Source organism: Acipenser ruthenus, chromosome 14, assembly GCF_902713425.1.
Source record: "Acipenser ruthenus chromosome 14, fAciRut3.2 maternal haplotype, whole genome shotgun sequence".
NCBI lineage: Eukaryota > Metazoa > Chordata > Actinopteri > Acipenseriformes > Acipenseridae > Acipenser > Acipenser ruthenus.
Window position 1 is genome coordinate 23766868 of NC_081202.1, and position 22621 is coordinate 23789488.

General features: G+C 37.4%; 1 protein-coding gene across 1 annotated transcript in view; it reads right to left on the reverse strand.

Moving 5' to 3' along the window:
- The window catches only part of LOC117419457 (inositol 1,4,5-trisphosphate receptor type 2-like), a 120950-nt gene that overhangs the window by 36057 nt on the left and 62272 nt on the right, over window positions 1-22621 (reverse strand). Inside the window, exons 38-45 of the mRNA XM_034032209.3 lie at window positions 11122-11251; window positions 8451-8638; window positions 7969-8152; window positions 7234-7487; window positions 6646-6846; window positions 5717-5827; window positions 5298-5393; window positions 2655-2774 (exon numbers count right to left, since the gene is read on the reverse strand). Of these exons, the coding sequence (XP_033888100.1) occupies window positions 2655-2774; window positions 5298-5393; window positions 5717-5827; window positions 6646-6846; window positions 7234-7487; window positions 7969-8152; window positions 8451-8638; window positions 11122-11251 (1284 nt within the window). The remainder of the gene's footprint in view (window positions 1-2654; window positions 2775-5297; window positions 5394-5716; window positions 5828-6645; window positions 6847-7233; window positions 7488-7968; window positions 8153-8450; window positions 8639-11121; window positions 11252-22621) is intronic.

Genomic DNA, 22621 nt, shown 5'->3' on the forward strand with positions numbered 1-22621 from the left:
TGTGTGTGTGTGTGCATTCACCCTCCTTTTAGGCAGTGCTGTAAAAGGTCCAGCTCACGATGTCTGCGTCAGTCCTTTTAATTTGAAGCCAATCTAAAATGTTCCCTCTATTAGGCGCATCCCTCTATAAAGACACTTTTTAGTAAGCCCCTATAGGGTCGTAATAGATTCTATTGTATGTTCAGAGAGCTATACTTTTCAGATTGTGTAGGAGCTGTGCAAGCATGAAAAGAAAGAAACAAAAATAAAGGTAACGTACCTTGAAAAGCCTTTGTCAGGAAATGCTGATAAAAACGAATGTTTTGATCGCTTTCGAGTTGTTTCCTGTAAGTCTGTTATTAATCATATGGTATATTCTTATCTTTTTACATGGTTACTAGAATTCTCACTAGTGGAACATAATGTGCATTATAACAAACCTGTCCTCTGGCGATAATCAGCATTACAAGAGGGGTCTCTGTGAGCTTATGCTAGAAGCAGCTCCTGACTGCACTATTTAGACCCCATTGTGACTGCATAGCCTGAATTACTTATTTAAATTTTACACCTAGTAAACACCATTCGGGAACCCAATCCCACACAATTCAACAGTCATTGAATTCATGTTTCTGCTCTCCTAATTTCCAAGAATGGGAGATTTGAAAATAAATATGGCAAATAAATATGAAATATGATTTACCCATTAATAAAAGTAAACCACTATCAAATAGAAATTAAAACAGCAATAAAAACATAACCATCCCATTCCAAATGCTCCTAATTTAAGCATTAAACCATTGGGCTTACCAAAACTGCTCCATCCCAATTACAGTAATTATTTATTTATTTTGGTTGTTGTTCTGTATTTGACCTTTCTGACCACATGCAATTCTTTCTATGCACGGCACAGCAGACACTTACAAGAATGCTGAACGCTGCTGGTAAACCAAACCACACAAAAGGGAGGGGGGGGGGGGGGGGTGAGGGGGGGGGGGGGGGTTCAGCAGTGGCAAAAAAAGTACAACCACAGCAGTCCTAAACAGTGGCCGCTACAAAAACTGAAAGTCTGAGCAGATCAAAATAACTGTCTGAAATCCAAGTTTAAACAGAAAAAGGGGAACCTGAAACTTGCAAGAACTGGCATGTCTGTGTACAACAAAAAAAAAAGCATTTTCTGGTATGCATTAAAAACTGTCAAGTCTAGTTCAAACAAGTGGATTCTTTTTATTGTATCATAGGCTGGTTAAGATAGCGGGCTGTGCCAACAAGGGTTACTTGACCTTTTACATCAATGACTTAAGTCCATTAATTATTATTTGTTTGAAAGCTCTTAAAACATGTTTTAAAATGATAACACTATTTGTCTAAGTCATCACCCACATGGAAATGAGGTCAAAATCATCACAACGGGTCTTTTTATTTTTACCACCTTCAGATACTCAATCACTGGGATTCATGTATCATCCACCATCAATGCAGTGAAATCTACCCAGAATGACATCCACCTGAACTTCAATGAGCCTATTGCAAGCATGCCGATGAGGCAATGAGATTCAATCTGACTCTGCCTAGGCAGAAATATTTGTTTTAATTGGTGAGCTATTTTGGTAATAAAACTAACAAGAGTTACAAAATAGAATTATAAAATTAGTATAACAAACAACATCCTCTTGTCAAGGAGGGCCTTATACATATTACAACCAGAAAAGGCCTTTTTTGTTGACTGCAATGACTGCCTTAGATTGACTATCACCTATCTGTTCCTAGGGAACAATAATAATAATAATATCTTTATATAGCACCTTTGATAGTGGACCACCATCACAAAGCACTTTACAGAAGTAGGCTGTGAACTGTGCATTATATGCAGAGTCACTTCCAATAGGACATTGATTTAACATCTCTTCTGCAGGATGGAGAAGAAGGAAGTTAATTGCTCAGGGTCACACAGTGAGTCAATGGCAGAGGTGGGATTTGAACTGGTGACTCTCTGGTTAGATGCCCTGGACTTTAACCACTGGACCACACTGTCTCCATGGCAAGGAAAAGCAATGACATGCTCTTCAAAAGTCAAAATCCTTTATAAATAGCTTTATTTTTACAGACAATACACCATGTTGTATCCTGATATGATGGCCATTTCTGTAGCTGAGCTTCTCAATTATATTGTATATATTGCGTTTTAACCCAATGACAAATTTGTTTCACTGTATTTTAGCTCTTGCCTTCACCTGAAAGCTTGCTTACTGCTGCATTTTAAATCCTTAATTCATTTTAAATGTTGCCAATGATGGTTTCATTTACACAGCACAATTGCTGTAAACAGATATTCTCTGATTATTCACTCTGCCATTATAAAATCAAATCAACAAACGGGGGACTGAACAAGCTTATTTCTTAAAAATGGAAATAAACTATTGTACAAACCGTAGTGTAAACATCTTCAGGTACACAGACAAGTGCCAATACTTAATAAGCCTGCATTCAAGCAAATATCTCTCCGCACTGCCAAAATGCAAATCAACAGTACTGGCTTGCAAAATGAACAGAAGGGAAGTGCAAAGAAAAGCAAACTTCCACGCTGATTAGGATGTTTATAAATTACACCACAAACAACTGTTGAGAAAAAAAGTCCATTTGAAATAGCATGTATGATAAATATAAAATGTTTATACCTGGTGGGCCAATATATAAATATTATGGCCAACATCTTTTGGAAGTATCTGGTCACCTCCACTTTCCTCATCTGTTTCGCTTTCCAGTGCTTGATTGTACGCATCTTTCATCACATCCACCTGTAATAAAGAAATAATATAACTATATATATATATATATAATCTGTGTTTTACAGTGTATATACTAGGGCTATGTTCGAAGATTCGTTTGCTAGCCAGGGATTCGAAGATTGTTTCAAACCTTCAAAGGTTCATCAGCCACTGACGCACTGTGTTTTTCTTTTTTTGTTGCTGTTAACTGAAACTGTTTGACAATATATCAATACAATACATCACACATTAAATGTCACTCACATGCAAAATTCGATCTTTAAATTTAGTGGGTAGGGCTCTGGACTCTTGAGTTCAATCCCTGGTGGGGGACACTGCTGCTGTGACCTTGAGCAAGGTACTTTACCTAGATTCCTCCAGTAAAAACCCAACTGTATAAATGGGTAATTGTATGTAAAAATAAAGTGATATCTTGTAACAATTGTAAGTTGCCCTGGATAAGGGCGTCTGCTAAGAAATAAATAATAATGGTAGAATATGTTTGAAATATAAAATAACACTAATAATTTTGGAAACCGTCCGCCCCCCTCCAGCTAATGTCATCCAGAAGCAAACCTTTAATTTCTTTATTCGAAGTTTCAAACCTTCATTAGGTAATGTGTTCCGAACCTTCGAAGGTCAAAATGTACCCTTCGTTGCAGCCCTAGTGATGTAACTTAAAATGTGAGTATTGATGTTTCTTAAGAAACTGCACAGACGCCATTTCTTAATCAGTGTTAAGTTTATTTCATACATGCAGGGAAACCAGTCCAAGTATAGAACCGATTACCAGTTGTTACATCTTTTACATGACATTAAATACCCTTCTGCATAGGTGTCTCTCTCCTCCTCTTTCTCTGACACTTAACCAATAGAAAAGGTACAACACATTATTCTGTTACCATATATTTAATTTTGTGTGTGTGTGTGTGTGTGTGTGTGTGTGTCTGTGTGTGTAATCTAGTGTGATGACCTCTGAACTCAGTGCATTCTTCAGACCCCTGGTGATGCCCCAAAAAGGTCCATACATCTGGTTTTTGTCATCTTCCTTGTTCCTATCTCTCCGTTTTGCCTGAGACCCTTTGAGTCCAGTGGCATTATCTCTTATTCTCCCTGTGAACCTGTGGGTCCAACGGCAGTCCCTGGGAGCCTTTTAGCTCCTTTATGCTTTGTATTCCAAAAGTCTTAGAGCCTGGCCCCTTCTGGTCCACAGCATTGTTATCTTGTTAGCTTGCAGTCAGTGTTGGACAAGAAGCTTGTAGACGCAAGGTCTCTTATCAATTGTTAGCAGTAAATGCAATTTGAACCAAACACTCTGCTATCTGCAATATTAGTCTCTTTTCAGAAAAGAACACCAGTATAGCTCTGCCAGTCCACATGTGTAGCAAACTGCTAATCAATTCTCGATCCATGTTTTCCAACACCTAGTATACAAATTGTACAGGACAGCTTATCAATATTATATATAACTATATTCTACTGCCTATTAATTTTACCATTTGACTAAGAAACTTCATTAACTTTCGGTGGTGCATAACCAGCAAGAAAGAGATATATACTGTATATATATACATATATTTCAAATCAACTGACTTTTACAGCATGGATTACATATACATATATATACATATATATATATATATATATATATATATACACACACACACGGATGAAGGCCATATTTGCATCCTGAGCCATTCGAAAAAAAAGGCATAATACTAAGTTGTGATATCAAAATGGCATATTCGTCTAGAATATTATACTTGACCTTTGACCCATATTTGACTCCTGTGCACTCTGACCACTTTCAAACAAAATGTCTCATTTTCAGTCACTCGACAACACCCACAATTCATGGTTTTTAGGCACTTTCAACAAATCTGTCTCTGTGAAGATTTACAATCATCCTCCACCAACGGCAGCACCAACCAAGCCAACGAGACAAATAATCTTGGACACGACAAAAAAATTAAATAAAAAGCATACCCCATTGAAACACCTTTTCCTTAAAAATACGTTATTTTTTGCAGTTCAGTATCTACCCAGTTTAATTCACCATTCCCAAATTACCAAAAAGAAAATTATATTTAAGATTCTTTAATATTGACTTAATTTCCTTTATTATTATTCATTAAATTCACTTGCAATTTGAACCTTAACAACTTCAGAGAGTTACAAAATAATTCCATTTCAGGTTTCTGTGATAGTTTATAAACTACTCGACCTAACGGTCTTGTAGTTTATGACGTCACATAAACCCTAGATGGAATTATTTTCCTGTAACTCACTAAAGCCCATATATATATATATATATATATATATATATATATATATATATATATATATATATATATATATATATTGGTTTGTTATACCAATGCATAATTCTGTTTTGTAACTGTTCTTAGTTTCATAACCAAAAAATCCCACCAATTAAAACACATTTTCTTGAAGTACTGAGCTAAATATAGCAACAAGTCCTCAAAACTATTAGTCTCAGTCTGGGACTTGGCTTCGTGGCACTGGTTCTTATGAAAAGGACTGCTTTCTTACCAGTTCATGTGGTCTCATGTTATACAGGATCTTTTCCGCATTTTCACTGTCATGTCTGCTTTCCATTATTGCCAGCAAAAGCTTGGAGGCATTGTTCTGCAGAAACACAGAACAAAAATGTATCATCACACACTTTCACAAAACAATACAAAAAAAGAGGGACAGCGTACATGTAGGTATAAAACTGATTTTCAAATAACATTCCTGTTCCCTTTAATGAATGTTTTTATTGTCTGTTACTGAGCATTTTCATAATAATTTATATCATAGCAATGAAGACATTAAGGATGACTTCCTTCAGTTTTGCTACATGTCCAAGTAATACTGTAGATTAAAAAAAGGAGTTACAATGAAATCTATGGCACACTTCAAGACAAACTCTTGGTTATCCACAGCCCTAACGAATAAGTTAGTCGTACCTTTAACTCCAGCACCAGGTCAATGCGGTACTTGCCAAGAGGGTTGATGTCATTCAGTATGAGAGCAATTATGATATCAATTCCATTGGATTCGTGTTGTGCTATGCAGGTCTGAAAAAAAATGAAGTTTAGAAATACCTGGGATATATATATATACATACTGTATATATCAATTAAATACAGTATTCCATTATTTTATTACTCAAGTGGCCCTTCAATGAGGGACGGCGTATTCTGAATTACAATATTCCTGCCAAACTACTGATCAGCATTCCATTGCTTGTGATATCTGTCACATTATAGTTGCTATGCAGGCAGCAGAACTTGTGCACTCAGTCACAAACTTGCACAGTCCTGTATGTAATTGAATGGAAAGCAAATCAATTTTGTTTGTAATCCCAACTAATATACAAACAACACTGACTCTGTATAAAATATATATATACATTTTAAAATATTCCTTAAATATTCATTCCACTTTTTTGGGGTGGGGGTGGGGGGGTGGTAAAGGTTAGTAAAGGTTATGTTTTAAATGTTTTTCATTTTAAAGCTATTCTGGAGCACAATCTTCATTTGTGTGATTTATAATGTTAATACGTTGTGTATAAGATGTCTCTTATTGAATAAGAGCTGTCATTTTGCACAGTTTGAGCTGCCAGAGCCGCTCACCTTTGCTTCTCTGTCCTCTCGCCCAAACTGCACGAGATAACAATAAAAAAGACACCCTACACATGATGTATTAACTTACATAACATTGTGGTTCCATTCAACAGCACATTCTGATACAATTAATAACATAATCTATAAGTGTTCCAGGCGTCATAACAATTGATATCCAGACATTTACAAAACTGTAAAGTGTGACCTGCGTACATAAAAGCGCCTCCGCTATACGAGGACAGGAGATACAAATGGAAAATGGGAAGTACCTGGTTTTCATGACAAGGCCCCTGGCAGTACTCTGTTATGCTCTCCAGTGTCTGTTTGACCAGATTGACATTCCTTTCATTGATGTAGAGCCCCAGGAGGCCCAGCCCTCCCGTCGTACTCCCACAGATACAGTCCAGAAACTGGAGCGTCTCGCACACCAGGTTATAGTTGGTTTTGTTGTTTTGGTGTCTGAGAAAGTTCTGTTTTGATAAACACACAGAAATTAATAAAAATAGTTATTGTTAATATTGTTTCATCAATAAAAATGTGAGTTTGCGTGGCACAATTCTTGGCAGCAACCTTGGCAGAAATCCAAAAATTCTAATTCTTTTTTTTTGCATTTCTACATTGTGAGATGGATTGCTGATTATTTATTATCTTTTGCAAAGATATTTAGCAAGCATGGGGACTCAGTGGGCAAAATGGGTAACACATATCCCACTTCCAGGACTTCTTAATTCATCTATCCAAATACTTCTTGGAGGGAAGTGTACAGTATTTGGATGTTAAAACTTTTAATTGACCTCAAGCAGTACTGCTGAACCAAATAACATTTTGTGAGGGCAGAACAAAAGCAACTGCCCCACCTGCAGATCCCGGTTGTGATTCTCACAGAGCAGCTGAAGGTACCGCAAGATGGGCTCCATGATCACTATAGCGGGGCTCATTTGCATTTCTTCTGCAGCGCTGTCATCAGCTCCTCCCTCAGTCCCTGAGCCAAGCAGATCAATCTCAGGGTCAAGCTCTTTCCGATACAGGCAGTAAGCTTTAGAGGTGGCGGAGGAGGCTTCTTTTAACTGTCCTTTAATTTCATATTTGAGTTGAAGAGGTGAACCCTTGCCTATTTAAAAAAAAAAGGCATTTACATAACATAACCCTCTTGTTTGTAGCAAGGGATTTGTGAAAACTTCACTGATGGGTAATGTGCAGCATATATTATATTGATCATGCTGGTATCATTCAAGAAATGATTTTGAATTAATGTTTTTAACATTTGACATAATTGTCACAAAACATTAACAAATCCTAATCTTTCCCAAAATCTCCACGATGTTCTTTTTTCACATTTTTTCCCCTCGAACTGTATCTGATGAAACACAAAGCTACATATTTTCCCTCTCTCACAAGTTGCACAGCATGTCAACAAACAAACTCTGTGCCTCCTAGCAACATTGTTGCTACTTATCCAGCTGTGCACAAGATGACCAAACATTTTTTACAGTATCTAAGGTTCTAATCTGCTTACAAGGCCCAATGCTCCACCATTTATCTCCCTCCCACTCCCTCCACAGCTAATGTTTTCTTTGACTTAAACACACTACCTATTTTCTTCGTCCTGGAGGTTATCATGTCTCCGTCATCATCCTTCTTCTTGCAGCTCAGATCGTAGGTGTTCATCGACATTGTTGATCGGATCTCCTGCTGCGCCATCTTCATCCGATCATAAAAGACTTTAAAGAATTTTTCAGATTTCTTCTGTTTACTCAGTTGATGGTAAAATGAATTCTGGAGCAAGGAAACACATATATTGAAGCAATGGCTATCTGAAATGTCAGCTCAAACTCCTTTGCTAAACTAAAAAGGTGCATGGTGGCAATGGTAGAAGAATAAATAAATCTGATGGTGCTTTCAGCTTTATACCTTAACAGCACCAGTCCAGTTTGTTTATATTCCTTTAAACAGTTTTTAATTGAAAGGACAAAACCTTCCTTGAAATCTGCTGGCCCCTTCTCACCTAACACTTTATAAATCATATAATTTAGCTTATTTATAACCCAGGAAGCAATATTTCCCCTGACTGTACCTGTATTTGGGTATTTCCTCCTTTCAACAAAGCAATTCCCAGCAAAATGCTTTCCTGGAAGATCCTGTCATTTTTAGTGCTCACAATGAGATCTACAACCAGTTCAGAAGCCCCTTCGCTGTCTAGCAGGCACTGAATATCAGCCAAGCAGGTCCCAGTTTTGTCTGAGTCTTGCCCAGAAGATCCACCTGCACACAAATAAACCATTCAACACAATTAAACCATGTACCAGTGACCAAAAATATAAATAAACAACAAAACACTCAATTACAACAACAAAACTCAGTTTTATTACATTGCTTTTGTTTAAAAAAAAAAAAAAAAAGCATGTATATACATATACATATACATACAATGCTCCCTCGCTATAACGCGGGTCTCGGGGGACACACAATATGAGCATTGTAACCAAAGAGCGTTATAAATCAGGGAGGGGGTGAGGGGCGCCGCGGGACACATAAGAACACACATCTGACTAAAATGCAAAATAAAACAACTCCTTTCTATAATCTGCATATAGTGAAGCAAAAATGTATCTTTCTTTGAATTAGCCATGCATAAAGCACCATGTAATCAACGCTATATTGTTTACCAAAAAAAAAAAGGTAACATTCCCTCGTTGAGCATTTTAATTAGCAGTTTGTAAACTATAAATAGCCTGGCTAAATGGCGGTCGGGAGTTCAGTTCGAAGCGACAGACAAGCAAACCAAGTGTGAGAAGGACAGCGGTTCTGGCGAGGGGATGAGGGAATGGGCTCGCCCCAGGTTCGGCTGCTGGAGCGGGGCTGAAGCGAAGCTGACGCATCTCGTCTCGTCTCCCGGAGAAAGCCGCAGCTCCTCTCACAGCAAAAAGTAAATACATTAGGAAAGATAACCACGTAATAGGCCTAATATTTATTTAGTTATAAAATGAATGCTGAATAAGATGTCTGTATTATAAAGTGCCAGCGCAGCTTTTCTTCAGTTCAGATACTGTATCAAAATGGAGAGACAGAAACGGAAGTTTGACTGAGAAGTAGTTTGAACAACACCGGTACTGTATTTACTTTTGAAATACTGCATGAATCACTAGTATAGGGAATATATAATATATAATTTAATCAAACTCCTTATTAAGTTGGTTGAGACAGACTAAATAGGTCAGCTGACTGCTGCAAAATCTTCTTCATGCAATCTTAAAACTCTTTCTACAGAAACAAAGATTATTTTAATATAGGTACTATGAACGACATAGACATCTTAAAGGAAATTACATTAGAGATTTAAAATCTTTTCACATTGCGATTGGTAAATAACTTCAAGTAGGCAACGCTTTGGTCAGTGCTAAAGCTAAAGGGAAATTCTGGAGCTATTAGCAGCAAGTGTAAAACCTGTTTCCATTAAAACGGTTTTATTCAATAAATCTATACGTTTACACAAAAAAGTGCCACAAGCCTAATGGAAAAAGGCTGAATTTAGCTGGTATTCGACTTTCCAAAATACGCTTGACTTTACCTTCATTCGCATAAAATCAATGGAAAGCAAATCACCTGCCCAGCATGCTCAGGTTTCTAGTTTGTGCTCCATGTAAGTACAAGGCAGAGCTGTCTACTGACAAAGAACTGTGGCTGTACGCTGCAACCATTGCTTTAAGCCATATCCAATATTTTATATTTAATAATATTAATAAAAGCAATGGACTGTTTATAGCTTATATAGAGTTTGGAAAGCCATTTAGGCGACTACTTAATTCACCACTTATGGAGGAGGTAGCTGCATCTGTTGTTCTAACATGGTTAAGTACAGTCCAGTATCTTCGAGACAAGGAGAAGCCAGAAATATATGGGTAGATCGTAAGTTTTCTCAAAGTACATCCCTAAACAATGTTAAAATAAATTAGTTATGCACCGTATAAAAATGAGCTGATTTTGCCAGTGCTTGCTAGTCTATTAACTAGTTTGAAATTTAAAGTTTTCACACGTGGCAATACTGTCCTACAACTACTAAATGATATTGTGATCATGTTAGTGAACCAGAGATACATTTTAAAACTGAGTGTAGTGTACTGCAGCTACTAATCCTTTCCAATTACTGGTATCTTAAAATTAAGGTCTATATAAAGATAATGCTGTAACTCTTTTTTAGAAGGCCTTCCTCGGTGTTTCTCCAAGTTGCTGCAGTGACATTGTAGATGCTGTAACTAGTTACTGTAAATTAGATACTGTTTTAGACGACAGATTTCATTAAGTAAACATGTATTTGAATGTTTTTGAAATTAAAAGTAGAAATACAAAACTGACATTTTTCTTTGTGACCGTGCAAAGTGAAAATCGGCAATTCAAAAACCGTCAAAATCTACCAAGGTAGCAAATCTGCCGAATTTAATACCAGCCAAAATTTCCTGTTATACGGTAGTCATTTTTCGCTAGAAATGGATTTTAATGGAAATTAGCCGAATTTTAAGATGTGCATAACTGCTCATTTTAATTTGAATTGAAACATACAGAATGTTTAACATCAGAAACTAAACATCCCCACGAACAAGAATTTGGCAGGAATATTTGTAAACATGCATGCCAACTCAGTAAAACAAATATAAATTGAGAACTTGTAATTCTACGTATACTTATTTAGTTAATTATTTAAAAAAAAAAAAAAAAAAAAAAAAAAAAGTAGCATGTATCATATTTACCCCCCAGAGAAGATTTGGACAGACTTCCTGAAGACAGTGAGCTGTTAATGGCATTTCCAAAATCTGCTTTTGTAAAATTGCGGGCACTTCCAAAGTAGCGGGTGAGGAGAATTCTTCGTAAAACGTTGCCCTTGTGGAAGAAAAAAAGGCACTGATCAATCTGACGTGGTAGAAAAGGCTGTATTCTTGTCACTTTACCAGAGGTAAGGCTAACATCAGGCATTGGTATACAACCCAAACACTCATAACATATACAAATGTTGACCATACATTATGGTTTGTGAGCCACTTTAGGAAAGCACAGTAGCAGATATGACCATTTTCAGCATGCCTACATGGTCTCTCGTGGCTTTTGAACAATCCAAGTCACTCAATTGTATGGAAATACAATGCACTGCAAATATTGGTGGACATTTTTGTTATTTATTTACAGGCAGAAACTACTATAAACATACTTCCCATGGGTTGAAATTTGGATATTAATGAAATAAACTGTTTTTTCATGTTGGTATCAAGGAGGTTGTGGTTTCCAATTGACAGCCAGGAATTATAGTACAATACTCAATTAAAATAACAGTACTATAGCCTAAATGTATGCCACATTTCATTGTGGAAACAAGGTCGATTAAAAATGACCATCATTCAACACAGTTCACCCAATGAAGTAGAGCAACATTGTGTTATAGAAAATCAAATGAAATACAAAAAGAGTTTTATTTCTGGAGTGAATGTATCACGAATGGATTTGGAACAGGGTAGTTAGTGCTGTCCTCTTGCGTTACGAATACAATGTCTTCACAAATAAAATTATTAATCTCGGCACCAACTTTACTGAATATTTTAGGGAGCGAAAAACATCACGTACAAAAAAGGGCACGTTTAGTTTCGCTTCCACATACCGTATTGCAGGGCAGCCGATTGCATACGAATTTCAGAACTGAAACGAAATGACACATAGAAACACTCCTTATTCACAAACACACGTTTTCCAGCCCACACATAAACCAATTTCAAACTACTCCCCATTTGTCAAAAGTTCTGGGTCAACTGGTCAAATTGTATTTCAACTAAGCAGCTTTCTTGGCTTTATGTATTCAAACCAAGATGGTACAGCCAAGTACTGCTTAAAATGTAACTTCCAAGTAGATATACTGTCGTACAAGAGTTTTGTGAACAGTAAAACTAATCAATTTGTGGAGTGTTTACTGAAATTGTATTACAAAATCCCTCCCTGTTGGGTCACCAAAGTACTTTTTTTTTTTTTAATTGGTACTTGGTATTGTTTTGTTCATTTGTTTGTTCAATGTGCAGAACTGGAACAAGGTTGTTGCATCAGTTTACTGCACTAGTACCAAATATTCAGGTTTCTGTACCTTGGATGATCCTTTAAAGTTTGATTTTCTTTAACACTCTCTCTCTATACCGGTAACTTTTACTGCAGGATATAACAAGTATTGGTAATTTATTGACCACAATTTTAGAAATGTGAAGGCAAAATATGACTACTAAATATCTCAAATCTCCAGGTAAGGCTTTTAATTATATAGCTTATCCATAAGATTAAAGCAAATGTGCTTAAAGTTTGCCATGGCTAAGGTACTCTGATAGCAGGCAGTTTTAAAGGTGCCATATGGTGCTTATGGACCACCAATCACGGTACAGCAATCTACAAAAAAGGTACATAGGGATCACATTGTACATAAAAAATGCATGCTGATTTGTGGCGTATAATTTTTATTTTGTTATCGTTTTCATTACTTAAAGCCACCCACCCAGAAATGGGATTTATTTATTAAAAACTTTTTAAAAGTATTAATTCTGTATTTGTAGTTGAGTGCTGTCCACATTATTCAGGCATGCGTCAAATGGTGCATCCCTACCCATGGGAGGCTACCGCACTGTACCAGAGTATTGATACTCGGTTTCTTTTGGATTAATTCAGTTTCAAATATATCTGTCCTAAATCCTTGGAACAGTGATCCGACTTTCCGAGTTATCAATATCACCAAGATCGTCCATCACATTACTAGTGGAATAGTTTCCTTTCTGCATCTCTGCACCACGTTCAAAGACCCTGCAAGCTATGACAGTCTGTGCTAAACTTACAGCACTAAAGCTGGCGCCCACACTGCCAATTCAGAGTGCAAGTAGCCAAGGTGTATTGTTACCATTTAAATACATTATCATAAATTGATGTACAGCAATTAAACAGGGACTCAATGCAATGTTAACATTCATTTTTTTATATGTGAAATGTGGCATTACTGGTGATCTTTAAATATATGTACATTGCCTAGTGCACTGACATGTGACCGTCTCCCCCACTTTGACCTTCAAAATGCAGTCCAAATATTAGTCACTCACAAAGTATTGTCATAAAAAAATTCCTAGAACACAAAATTAAACGTAACAGTTTTTTTAACATAACATTTCTTTTTGCAAATAGTTGTTGAAAGTAAAATCTGTAAAGACAACATACTTTGTGGCAAGTGAACCCTCAAGAAATGCTTCTACAATAACTTTGTGATGGCTGCATTTAAGGCACTTTTCAGAGCTGTTGTACATTTTCCTTTGCCTGTGAAAATGATAGTATTTCACCAAACCCATTGTTAATTCAAGTTAAGTTATAAAAAAGTATTTAATATGGTAGTCATGTCACTACCTTATGGCAGCAGTGTGGAGTAGTGGTTAGGGCTCTGGACTCTTGACCAGAGGGTTGTGGGTTCAATCCCCAGTGGGGGACACTGCTGTTGTACCCTTGAGCAAGGTACTTTACCTACATTGCTCCAGTAAAAACCCAACTGTATAAATGGGTAATTGTATGTAAAAATAAATAAATAATGTGATATCTGTATAATGTATAATGTGATATCTTGTAACAATTGTAAGTCGCCCTGGATAAGGGCGTCTGCTAAGAAATAAATAATAATAATAATAATACCTTGACAGTCACATGTCTGCTATTTGCTGTACAATCTGTAGAGGGTTAGTCATGGTGCAGGGAAAACAAAATAAGTTGGGAGGGGGGGGAGTTGTCTTGGCAACCTGTGAAATGCAAAGTGCCCGGGAATTTGTTTTTAGAGGAAGAAAACAACACTTAGTTGGGTTTTTCTTTCTTTTCTTTTAAAAATGAATGGACCAATGGAGGAGATTTGTTTTCATGAGCTTGTTTCCTAGTTCAAAGAATAATTAACAGATTTTGTTTTTTGGCTTCTGTGAAGAAGACAGCACAGCACAACTTAACATTACTATACAGGCTACAATACTGTTTCTCTGACTAACAAAAAAATTCAGTTTGGCTTCAGCTACTCTCATTATGTATAGTAATTGTCAGCTCAATTCCCACAATTATGTCTAGAAATCCATGCCTAAGGATCATGATTTCCATAATTGCCTATAAAGTTGAAAGCATTGCTTTAAATGACACAGTGTATGTGAAAACTCTAGACATTTAATTTAAAATGTAATGAAGTTTAAACAGTAACTGCTAAACTAAAATGAAGGGCATTCCCAACACTGTTTCTGAACAGCACAATTGTTATTCCAGCACACAATTGCATGAACTTTGCTGTGCCTCTGGTCATGACTTGCAAGTCGGGTATACTGTACGTTATGTTGTATAATATTCCGTGGACAAAAGCAATTGCTCCATCCCAAAGGTGATCTAAAGAGGGGACTTAATGACAAGCTACTAATGAGAGGAAGCCATTCAGCCCATGAATGCTAATCCAGTTCCTGGCAGCTGATTGTTCCCAGAACTTTGTCTAATTGTCTCTTAAAGGACCCCAGTGACTCAGCTGCAACAGCATGGCTTGGTAACCCATTCCATACACTCACCACTATTTGTGTAAAAAGGTGTCTGCTACCCTTTGACCCGAGTCTATCTCCACTTAATTTCCAACTGTGTTCTCTGGTGTACGATTGTGCTGCTCTTGAATGACAGAAACTTCAAATCAAGACTCCTCAAACCTTTGTTTCAGTCAGTCAGATTCTAAAGTAGGTTTAATTCCATCAACTGATTGGATATCTGGCTGCTATTCACTCTAAATCAATCTTGGTTTGGAGCACTCTTTTTATAAATACCCTGAACTATTGTACAGCCACTGAGATTATTGTATTTCTAATATAAGTATAAGATAAGTAAAGAATGAATGCCTTAGCACCCTTAAAAGGTAGAACTGGATACTTGACAGATATGCACAAGCAGTATAGGGTCTCAATGTACACTTACCATTATAAAAGAACATCTGAAATCAAAAGGCACAATCAACATGTCAGACAAGAAACAAAATCTTGGTCCTCTGTGTTATCATGTGGACAAAATATGAAAAGGGGAGGGAGGGGGGTGGGACAATCAGTACACTATATTAGACAGCTCCAGACCCTAGAGTTTCAATAAAAAAACAGAAACAGTTCTATTTATTTTACCTGGTTTTAACAGACGCTGAATCTGTTTAAAAATAAGTAAACCAGGTGATTTTCAAGCTGTCATTGTGATGCTGAGGGATTGCATTCACCCTGCCAAGGCCCAATCTTCACTCAGCAATGTAAGCTCACATCACAAGACAACATTTGGCAACAGATCACTTGATCTCCAACTGGCAGAGCACCACGTTTTGTGACTCATTTCAGCTGCACTATGAGCTCCCGGCTGATGGCCAAAAATGGTACTTACAGCTGCACCAATTAACATTTTACAGGCTGTAGTCTTACTAAGTGCAATAGGTGAGGGTTGGAATTTGACTAACCATGACTCTCAACTCATACTGTTTGTAACACATCCATAATAAGTTACCTTTCAAATAAGTGGAGAATAGAAGCCTGGGGGTTCCTGGATTCAAACCCTTCCAATTATGTAATCTCAGGCAAGTCACATTGGGCTTTAATTCTTCAGTTATAAATATTGTTTGTTAGATCTAATTTGTTTCATCTATGCTGGATAGATTGTTTTTAGAGCTACAAACACATATCATATTAAATATATATACCGCTGCAGATTCAAGCAATTAATCTTTGTAAACAGGAAACCTGGAGATGATTATTTCACATTGACTGGGATGCTGCAACTCCACCAAATCTACAGAGTGCACACAAACAAAAAGTCACCTTCAGCTTATCCCATTCGTTAAAAAAAATGAATATTCAGGAGGTACTGAATACATATAATGTAAATAATATAACATGTTTTTTAATTCCAGGTAGATTTACAGTCTGATTTAAAAACCTGTTCTTTTATTAAATATTTTATATTATTATTAAAAACTTCTGTGTCATATTTGTATTACAACTAATACTTTATCAGGTAAAGTGCACTAAAAGTCAATTTAGATGTACACTAACAATATATTAAACTTTCAAAGAATAACAAATCCTGCCTCAGCCACTGACTCATTGTTTGACCCTAAGCAAGTCACTTAACCTCCTTGTGCTCTGTCTTTCGGGTGAGACGTAGTGTCTGCAGCTGATGCATAGCTCACGCACCCTAGTCTCTATAAGTTGCCTTGGATAAAGGTGTCTGCTAAATAAACAAATAATAATTAATGAAGGTATTTGGTCAAGCATATCTGATGTTTTGGCAAAATTAACCGTTAATTCCTTTTCTATGGTTGTACACCTATGTTTTGTCAAAACAAATTTGGGGAAAGGTTCAAATTAAATAAAAAAAAAAACTTAAAACGACAAAGGCGGCGTTTACATGCACAAGTCATGACAGTTTTACTCACAACCTGGAAATGCGTTGCTATGCTGTTCTGATTTAGGAAGAAAAAAACATCCGTACCAATGCAGATTACTCAATTCATAGTCATTTAGGGGAGGGGATATTTAAATATCCGTGTCTGCTTACTAAGTAAGCAAAGAACGACTCTAAATATTGTGAGGGGAGCTTCATGCATTGCCATGAAGATAAAAACATTTAACAAGAGAAATTAATTCACATGTTGTCGCGAACATTCTGAATTATGCCGCGCATTAGCTACTTGTTTGTCTGGTTACCTTTCCAACACACACGCAATTATATAAAATATAATTTCTACAAGTTTTACTACTTAGAATTTATATTTATGTGTGTGTATTTGTGGAACATCTAAAAGTTACATTTCATGAACACAAGAACTGCCTTTTACAACATGTTTTTATTTTGAATATAAACTACAATATTCAATTTATATATATATATATATTATATATATATATATATATATATATATATACAGACGTGCTCAAATTTGTTGGTACCCTTACAGCTCATTGAAATAATGCTTCATTCCTCCTGAAAAGTGATGAAATTAAAAGCTATTTTATCATGTATACTTGCATGCCTTTGGTATGTCATAGAATAAAGCAGAGAAGCTGTGAAAAGAGATGAATTATTGCTTATTCTACAAAGATATTCTAAAATGGCCTGGACACATTTGTTGGTACCCCTTAGAAAAGATAATAAATAATTGGATTATAGTGATATTTCAAACTAATTAGTTTCTTTAATTAGTATCACACATGTCTCCAATCTTGTTATCTGTCATTCAGCCTATTTAAATGGAGAAAAGTAGTCACTGTGCTGTTTGGTATCATTGTGTGCACCACACTGAACATGGACCAGAGAAAGCAAAGGAGAGAGTTGTCTGAGGAGATCAGAAAGAAAATAATTGACAAGCATGGTAAAGGTAAAGGCTACAAGACCATCTCCAAGCAGCTTGATGTTCCTGTGACAACAGTTGCAAATATTATCAAGAAGTTTAAGGTCCATGGAACTGTAGCCAACCTCCCTGGGCACGGCCGCAAGAGGAAAATCGACCCCAGATTGAACAGAAGGATAGTGCGAATGGTAGAAAAAGAACCAAGGATAACTGCCAAAGAGATACAAGCTGAACTCCAAGGTGAAGGTACGTCAGTTTCTGATCGCACCATCCGTCGCTTTTTGAGCGAAAGTGGGCTCCATGGAAGAAGACCCAGGAGGACTCCACTTTTGAAAGAAAAACATAAAAAAGCCAGACTGGAATTTGCTAAAATGCATATTGACAAGCCATAATCCTTCTGGGAGAATGTCCTTTGGACAGATGAGTCAAAACTGGAGCTTTTTGGCAAGTCACATCAGCTCTATGTTCACAGACAAATAAATGAAGCTTTCAAAGAAAAAAACACCATACCTACAGTGAAACATGGAGGAGGCTCAGTTATGTTTTGGGGCTGCTTTGCTGCGCCTGGCACAGGGTGCCTTGAATCTGTGCAGGGCACAATGAAATCTCAAGACTATCAAGGCATTCTGGAGCGAAACATACTGCCCAGTGTCAGAAAGCTCTGTCTCAGTCGCAGGTCATGGGTCCTCCAACAGGATAATGACCCAAAACACACAGCTAAAACCACCCAAGAATGGATAAGAACAAAACATTGGACTATTCTGAAGTGGCCTTCTATGAGTCCTGATCTGAATCCTATCAAACATCTATGGAAAGAGCTGAAACTTGCAGTCTGGAGAAGGTACCCATCAAACCTGAGACAGTTGGAGCAGTTTGCTCAGGAAGAGTGGGCCAAACTACCTGTTAACAGGTGCAGAAGTCTCATTGAGAGCTACAGAAAACGTTTGATTGCAGTGATTGCCTCTAAAGGTTGTGCAACAAAACATTAGGTTAGCGGTCCCATCATTTTTGTCCATGCCATTTTCATTTGTTTTCTTATTTACAATATTATGTTGAATAAAAAATCAAAAGCAAAGTCTGATTTCTATTAAATATGGAATAAACAATGGTGGATGCCAATTACTTTTGTCAGTTTCAAGTTATTTCAGAGAAAATTGTGCATTCTTCGTTTTTTGTGGAGGGGTACCAACAAATTTGAGCACGTCTGTATATATATATATACATACATACATACATATATACATACATACATACAAGCCTGTTGTTATCTGTACTAGTCTTGGCAGCCATCAATTCCTTCGTTTTGTACAAGGTAGGTAAAGTATTTCCTTCATATATGAGTGAATAAGCATTACAGAAATGTTTATTTATTCATGACAGCACAATATACATATACTATATAGCAGATGTTCCTGAAAGCTGAGTCACCAATAAGGAACAAGTGATTGGGTGAGTTCTGCAAACACCCAGCCAGACAAACAGCATACAAGTCAACTGTACTTGAACTGTAATTGGTTCCTGTGACAGAAATAGAATGATCATTGATGGTAAATCTCCCTCCCAACCTGTGAGGGCGCTAAGTAACAGAGTACCCTGGACTGTTTGCCCCGACAATCCATTCCCTGGGTTAAAAGGAAGTCGGTTATCTAGGAAGGGGGCAGAGCTTCGGTGCACTAACTCATCAACGTTGTGGCAGCCGCGGATTGGAGGAGCGGCTGCAATCATTTACCAAGGGGCCATGTGTGACGGTACAAGAAGGGGATGAAGCGACGTAATCTGTTCCTTCGTTTTGGTTAAGACCAACCTGGAAGGACTTGTGGAACTGCAATTCCTTTATTTAGAACAGTGCAATACCTACTGCTGGGTATTGCCTGGGAAATATTATTTACGGTCGCCAGACCTGGATTATAAATAAAACCACTTGCACTTGGATTACTGTTGTCTACCTTTCATTTAATCACTGCATCACTCCTGCACCTGTACACTGCAAGCCACTTTGCCACAGTTCCTCATTTTGTTCATGCTCAATCATGACAAAACAGAGCAGCACCCAACGAATGTGCTCTCCAAATCAAAATCAAAGCTTTTACAGAGTTCAGCATAGGGTCGCGCTAAGCAAGACTGTAACTTAGCCGACCACAACATTCTTACCCCCATCTCAATGTGTGTGTGTGTGTGTACGTGTGGCTTGGAGTGAGTTTGCATGGCTTTACATAATGCATTAATTCATGAGGTCTGTCCACATGTGTGTAAGCCAGTGTTGGAGCGCCTGTGTGCCTGTGTGCCTGTGTGTGTGTGACAGTGTATTGGTAAGTGTGTGAATGTGTGCATGTTTAAAGTAATTTACAGTAGATTAACAACAAGAGGAACGCCAACATCATCGGTTGTGTCTACGCATATTGCGGGAGAAATAGAACAGGAGCTACCTATAGACAGGGACAATAGGGAGTCAAATGGCCGTGGCAGGTGCCAGTGGATGACATACTGTGGGAGCCATGCCAGCTGGTTGGCTGTGTAAACTGGTATATCTGCTTACATGATGCATTTTGCCAACAGGGTTCCACCCTGCCTTTCAGCGTATTACTGATCTTTTTTATTTTTTTAATTTAGTGTGCCCAATTATTTTACCTTTGCTTTTCTCCCCAATTTGGAATGTCCAATAATTTTTTCCCCTCACCGCAGCAATTCTCCACAAAGCTCAGAAGAAGTGAAAGTTTAAGTGGGCGTCCTCCGATTCCACGACTGTGACAGCTTCCTATTTTACACCCAAGAACTCAAGAGTGGATGTTAGTGAGCTACCGGCCTCTGGAGGACAAAGCTCAGCCCTGGAGGTGTCACTTTTGAGCTCATTGGGTGCCTGGCCAGCAGGGTTCATCGGTTTTGTCGCCCTAACCCACGGGAGCGCCAGAGCCAATGCGACGATCCCTTCGGAATCCTCAGCGAAGACCGGCGAACCTGCGCTGTATGACTCACCATGCACACCACGCAGCTGTGCTTTTAGGGGAGCAACTCTGGGACCCCGCATTACTGATCTTTTCACTCTCAGACTGTCCACACAATGAAGTCATGAAGTAAAAAATGGCGAGACATGTTTGTCTATGAAAAACAGAAACAAAAGAAGGGACTAACATGTACCAGACATAAGACCTATGTGAGACTTTCAATAGAGAACTTTTATAACAGAGTGTTAACTAGTGTTGCTTGCCCCCCCCCCCCCCCCCCCCCAAATAATGTAGCGCAAATGTTTTTTGTTTCCATATTAATATCTAGAAATCGAAGCACACCCCACAAGCTCATTCCATCTGTTCATATGCTGCAGAATTAATATTCTAAATGGGCTATATCTTAAATGGTTACACTCTGCTTTTTTGGGGTTATTTGTTAAGAAGACGGAGGCTGAATTGTGCACAAATAAAAATGGAGATGAACTAGATATTTGAGCCGATTAAAAACACATAACCAGAAAAAACAGCAGTCTTTCATTGTATTAGATTCAAATATTTGTCAACACACCCCCTCTCCTATAAATATTTAACAGATAAGCAGATTTCTACACATTTCAAAATCTTTGTTTTCCACTGTCTAGCTGGATGCAGTACCTGCTTGTTCAGTCACTGCTCTGGTTGAGAAACAGCATGACAAACAGCTGTGAGAGCCTTATATAACAACACTAGCACTGGCTTGGAGAGCTGCCAGCTCCCAACAATTTGCTGTGTTTGTCCCTGGACACAATTTATATGTTAGATTATATTTTCTGTAGCGTTGCTGATGAAGGTCATATTAAAAACTCACGCCTTCAATTTTAGCACGCACAGAGCAAGTTGAGCACCAAAGCTCTTCTATTCTGACCACCCAGCAGCCCCTTACTTCTCCCTGCATAAGGTTATATTTAGGCACATATTTATTGCGCTGCAGTCAAACAAATATCAAAACGAAGGGTTCCTTATTTTCATCTAATGTATTAAACATAAGTTTAAAAACACTGCAATGCTACAAGCAGCAAGACTTGGATTAAGAATGTGTTTCTAACAAAGTGCGTAGGCAGAGCCCAAGCCAGTTCCATTCACACATCTGTTATTAATTTGCAAAGCCTACAGGAGGAAAGGTTACGAGTAACCAATACTTTGTATTACAAAAACCCACTAATATTCTCTACCCACAGTAAAATTAGAGGTAACCATGTGTAATTACATGATTTGATGTACTACCAAAATGGGGGTTCCTGCAAGTATTAGTTAATGTTCTGAATAAAGAAGTATTTGCAATAATATTGTCAGAGATCTACCCCCTCAAGTAGTATGTGATTTCTTTACATACAGTAAGTGGAATCGGCACATGTCATGCCATTCATTTAAACTGCAGTAAGTGAGAAACCAAGCACCCAGCCGATCATAGTAGGGAGGATCATTACTGATAATCATCCAAGTTCAGGAAAAAAAGTTAAAATCTCATATTCCAATTCCAAGTTGTGCCTTAAACATGTACAATACGTATTTGAAATATCTAGTTCGAGTCAAACAACTGACTGCTTTTACTAAAGTATGCACACGTTAACTAAAAAAGCAAACATGTTCTCATTTCCTACAATATTCCAAACTTGAAATCATTTCAAAAATCACATTAGCACACCATTGTTTTGTTTATACTGCTTTGGGGGTTTTATGAACCAATTATTTTTATTACCCACTTTCTATTACAAAGCAAAGGTACACAATTAACACAGCACAGAAACATTTAAACATTCAATTATTTTCAATTAGGAAAAAAAAGGTATTGTTTCTAATGCTGCACATGTTCCTTTTTAATGAATATGTTCCTGCATTAGCAAGCAGACTACAAAATCTTACAACTGAATAACCAAA